The following is a 5,433-nucleotide window of genomic DNA, read 5'->3' as shown; positions in this document are numbered from 1 at the left end:
CCCGGGCTCGGTGGCTCAGCCTGTAATCCCGTGCTTTTGGGAGGCTGAGGTGAGTGGATTGCCTGAGCCCGCGGGTTCGAGACCCGCCTGGGCAGGCGAGACCTCATCTCTACAATAAAATCAAAAAATTAGCTGGGCATGGTAGCGCGCGCCTATAATTCCGGCTACTCAGAAGGCTGAGGCAGAAGGATCGCCGGAGCCCAGTATGTCGAGGCTGCGGTGGCCAGGAGCAGCCACTGCACTCCAGTCTGGACGACAGTGTGAGACTCCAACTCAAAAAAAAAAAATTTTTACATTTTCTCTTCCTGCATAAATTTTGGTGAGTTTTTAAATTTCCTGCTATAGTAATCAAAAAAGGAAAATGTTAAGATCGTTATCAATGTAGTGTTGGATTTACAGTGGCTAGTAACTTGTCAGCTGCATTTTTCATTTTTATAAATATTTCAAAATTTGAAAATAAAATGCATGAATTTTATTACTAGCTTCAAATGCTTAGATGATAGCTATTAGCAAATAAAATACTAACATGTACAGAAGAACTTGCATTAGTTTATTTTGCCACAATAGTGTTGTATAACACATAATTCCCAAAACTCAGTAGCTTAATCCAAGTATTTATGCTCAAGTGTATGAATCTGCAAGTCAGCTTTGTTTTGTGGATATACTTACACTCTAATTTTGGCTGCAAGTTGGCCTTAGGTCTGCTTCAGATATATTTATTCTAGGGCTAGAGCCGCAGCAGCTACCCAGGTCTTGCTTAGCTAGCAGCTTGGCATTTGGTCTGGCAAGAGCCAGACCAAACTACCTATTCACATTTAAGATGACTACTAGCCAGGCATAGTGGCTCACACCTGTAATCCCAGCACTTTGGGAGGCTAAAGTGAGAGGATTGCCTGAACCCAGGGGTTCAAGATCAGCCTGGACAACGTGGTGATATCTTGTCTGTACAATAAATAAAAAAATGATTTGGGTGTGGTGACGCACACCTGTAATTCCAGCTACTTGGAAGGCTGAAGCGGAAGGATCACCTGAGGCCAGCAGGTTGCCTGGGCCACAGAATGAGACTCCTATTCAAAAAAAAGACTACTGCTAATGGCATACCTGTTAACACCCACTGGACAAACAAGTCACATGATCAAGGCTCATTATCAATGAGCAGGAAATATTGGGAAAGAGAATGAAGTGAATATTTGATGAACAATAATCTATGCTATCACAGTTTCGTGTTAGATATTTATTTCAGGATTTTTAAAGAACACATCCATCTCTATCCAAATAAAATGGGTCAACTGTTTTTAGTCTCCTCACATTTATTGGTCTCGTCTTGACCTGAGGCAAGTGCTGATGGTTTCTAGAAACTTCATCAAAAACCATTTCATATGTGCATATTTTCTGCTTAAATTTTGTTTTGGATAAATTCAAATAACATATTAAATAGATATAAATATGTATCTAATGAGGGTTATATGTTAATAGTTATATATGAGACATCATTTGTTTCATTGTACTCTTTGAAAGTACTTTTGCTATAAGTTTTCCAGAAATCTTTAAGACTTTTTTTTTTTTAATTTAGATTAAATCTCTTGATGAACAAGCTGTGGTTGGCAAGATTTCCAAGCACTGGTCTGGCTTTATAAGAGAGGCGTTTACGGATTCTGATAACTTTGGGATCCAGTTCCCTTTAGACCTTGATGTTAAGATGAAAGCTGTGATGATGGGTGCCTGTTTCCTCATTGTAAGTCTATTCTTGTTAATCTTGGTCATAGATGGTTAGTATCATTCTGAAATGAATCAGTAAACTGTATATTTCAAAATGTGTGATTTTTAAACAAAGGTTCCTATTTAATTCTAGCTCTGAAGTTCTATTTGTTCCTGACATTCTGGATTCACAAGTTACTATTTTCTGCCTAAAGAGTCTATGCATTTTCACGTGGCAAGAGAAGGACTTTAGGTACTAAGGAGATATTTTAGTCTTGGAGTTTTTATTGAAGGAAATCAGAAGTCGTGCTTTGAGGAAGAAATTGAATCTTGAATTGAAACAGGAATACTTTATCACGACTCTAAATTATCTGATATGAATGTAAAATGCAATAAGAGTGTACATCTAATCAATTCTCTAGGTCGAATTACTAAATTACAGGAAATAATGTAATAAATCAATGATTCCGAAACTGTGTTCATATTAACACCACATATAGAGCTTTCAAAAACCCCAAGCACCAGGCCATACCCCAATGCAACTAAATCAGAAGCTCAGAATCGGAAGTATGTATAGTGCACTGGGTGATTCCAATATGCAGTCAAAATTGAGGGTTATAAAGACAGATCAGTGGTCCTCAAACTTAGCTGCACTATAGAAACACCTGGATAACTTTCAAATGCCTCATGTTCACACTACATCCAAATCTATTATATCAAAATCTCCAGAGGTGAGACTAAGATTTCATGCAGTTTAGAGCTCCCAGGTGATTCCAAAGTGCAATCAAGGTTTGAAAACACTTGATGAGTATCTTAAACATTGATTTGAGGATGTAAACAGAAAAAATGTAACAGAGAGACTATACAGCAAAAAGTAACCAGTTCCTTTAACAAATAAGTAGCAAGGAAAAGAAAGAGGAAAAGGTAAAATAAGAAGACAGAGACTTAAGAGATATCACCCTAATACAATTTCTGAGCTATGCCTGGACCAATTCAAACAAACCAATGTCAAAAGACATTTACAAAGCATCAGGGAAATTTAAACGTTGACTGTTTATTTGATAATATGAAGGAATTTTAAGATTTTTTTAGATGTGATGATATTGTTATTATGTAGAAACAAAACCATGTTCATATTTTTTAGAGAAACATACTGAAGCATTTTAGTGTAAAATGGTATGGAATCACTTTTTTTTTTTTTAAATGATAGGAGTGAGGGCAGAGGGGCTTCGCAGCTTGAGTAATAGATGAACTAAGATTGGTTATATTGGTTTGAAGCCGAGTGAGTGGTTGCTGGAACTTTTTAACGCTATTATGTCTAATTTGGGATAAGCTTAGTATTTTCTTTTCTTTTTTTTTTTTTTTTCGGAGTTGGAGTCTCACTGTGTTGCCTAGACTGGAGTGCAGTGGCCGCTCCCGGCCACCGCAGCCTCGACCTGCTGGGCTCCGGCGATCCTTCCGCCTCAGCCTTCCAAGGAGCTGGAACTACAGGCGCGCGCTACCACGCCCGGCTAATTTTTATTTATTGTTGAGATGAGGTCTCATCAAGTTGCCCAGCAGGTCTCGAACCCGCGGGCTCAGGCAATCCACTCACCTCAGCCTCCCAAAGCGCGGGATTACAGGCTGAGCCACCGAGCCCGGCTAAGCTTAGTATGTTCTATAACAAAGTTTAAATATAATGAAGGATGCTTGTGTTTTCAGTAAGTTGTTCATTTCACGTGAAAAGTAAAGTCTGCCGGGCTCGGTGGCTCAGCCTGTAATCCCGCGCTTTGGGAGGCTGAGTGGATTGCCTGAGCCTTCGGGTTCGAGACCCACCTGGGCAACTTGGCGAGACCTCATCTCTACAATAAATCAAAAATCAGCCGGCCATGGTAGCGCGCGCCTATAGTTCCAGCCACTTGGAAGGCTGAGGCGGAAGGATCGCAGGAGCCCAGCGGGTCGAGGCTGCGGTGGCCGGGAGTGGCCACTGCACTCCCGTCTGGGCGACGGAGTGAGACTCCAACTCAAAAAAAAGAAAATGCAAAGTAAAGTTTAACCTTAACCTTGAGAGAACTATTTAAACCAAAGGCAGGTTATTTGAAGGGGTGTGTTCGGGGGAAACAAGGCAATCTGGGTGTTTGGATTGATGGGAAAGGTTGCTAGAAGTGGTAGAGGGATTCTTAGGAAATGACTATGGACTTCTGAAGTACCTTTAACAAGTAGGTAGCCATTGGTTAAGTCATTGAAAATGGTTTAGTTAGTTGTTTGATTTAAAACTAGGTATAATAAAACAGAATCAATCCAAACTTTGGAAAGGTAAATGCTGATGACTATTCAAGGCACTGAGTTGAAAAGACAAAATTGCCACAGTGCAATGTGAGTGGTTGGCAAGAAGGGCTAAATTATTTCTGTTGAAGGCGTAAAGGAAAATAATGGATGTAAGTGGAATAAAATTCATAGGTTTTGACTGAAGTCATAGAGGAGAGAGTCTAGTTAGTCAATATTAAGGTAAAACAAGCCGGAAAACCCATTGGACAAGTTTGGAAGAGAAATTATGAACTCTAATTAAAAAGTTGTAATTCAAATGCTTCCTACTCTAAGATGGCTGTTGTCCTCCTGAAAATAAAACTAAAGTTGTAAATGGAACTCCAGTCATTTGAAAACTAATATTATTAGAGGAAGACTACAAAAAGCTGAGAAAGAAAGATTGAAAGGAGAAGATTCCAAGGGAATGAGAAAAAGTGACATTTAGAGACATTATCAGAGGATTACTTAAATTCATCCAGGTATCAATAAGTGAATAAAAGTATAGGATTTAATTAATGTTAAAATGGAAAGCTGAAGGTAGACCTTACATAATTATAGACTTTTCCTAGTCTTACTTTTTACAGTTAATTCCCTTGTTTAACAGATATGTTACTGTTTTGTTTTTTTCAAGTTCCTTCACATTTCTGCATCTAAGAATTGATCACCTTTTTGTTATTGAAAACTCATTTGTGCGTTTTTGTTTTCCTCTAGGACTTCATGTTTTTTGAAAATACTGGAAACCAGTAGATAAGTGAAATTCTCTTCAGAAAATGTGAAGTCTGCCTGTTGATTGGGACCATCTAAACCCACAATTATGGAATTAAGCTGTAATGTTTGTAGCCCTAGTTGTATACGTTTGCTTTGCAAATTATATAGTTTATTTTCTGTATTACTGATGTACAGAGGTTTTGATACATTTTTGAATATTCATTGTGCATTTGAGAGAAAGGACATAGGAGTTTCTACATTTATACATGAAACTTCCTATTAAAAAACTGCTTTGAATTATGATCTCTGGATTTATTTTCATTTTAATAAAATTGATTAAGGCCTTCTTAAAGTAATTTTAGTATGTTATATTTTATCTTATTAAATCTAGTTACAATTTATTTTATGCATAACAGTTCATGTAATTTTGCAAACACTTCATATTCAAAAAAGTTCAAAAATAAATTACTATTATGTTCAAATAACAATAAATATGTGTATTATCTAAGAAAAGTTAAATGTGTATTTTTTGTCTTCAAAAATTACACTATATTTAACTTCTATAAGCTGATATACTATAAGATTTTCCTATTGACAAGACAATAAAGTACTGGTTTTTTTTGAGTTGGAGTCTCACTCTTGTCGCCCAGACTGGAGTACAGGGCCGCTCCCGGCCACTGCAGCCTCAACCTGCTAGGCTCTGGCGATCCTTCTGCCTCAGCCTTCCAAGTAGCCAGAATT

At 37.8% G+C, this 5,433-nt stretch overlaps 1 protein-coding gene across 2 annotated transcripts in view; it reads left to right on the top strand.

Annotated features, from left to right (window-relative positions):
• LOC103269101 (phospholipid scramblase 1) overlaps positions 1–5,139 on the top strand; it is a 21,725-nt gene extending 16,586 nt beyond the window's left edge. Inside the window, exons 5-6 of one of the 2 annotated variants that reach the window (XM_021716890.1) lie at positions 1,574–1,735; positions 4,696–5,139. In XM_021716890.1, coding sequence (XP_021572565.1) covers positions 1,574–1,735; positions 4,696–4,731 — 198 coding nt within the window. In that variant the 3' untranslated portion in view covers positions 4,732–5,139. Of the gene's footprint in view, positions 1–1,573; positions 1,817–4,695 lie in introns of those variants that run through there. The other variant, XM_021716891.1, reaches the window with a different exon arrangement.
• Positions 5,140–5,433: the final 294 nt, after the last annotated feature.

The sequence above is a fragment of the Carlito syrichta genome, unplaced genomic scaffold, assembly GCF_000164805.1.
Source record: "Carlito syrichta isolate Samal-C Ts95f unplaced genomic scaffold, Tarsius_syrichta-2.0.1 Scaffold309086, whole genome shotgun sequence".
In the NCBI taxonomy this organism is placed as follows: domain Eukaryota; kingdom Metazoa; phylum Chordata; class Mammalia; order Primates; family Tarsiidae; genus Carlito; species Carlito syrichta.
Note: the sequence above shows the minus strand (reverse complement) of the source record. Positions and strands in the feature narration are given on the sequence as shown.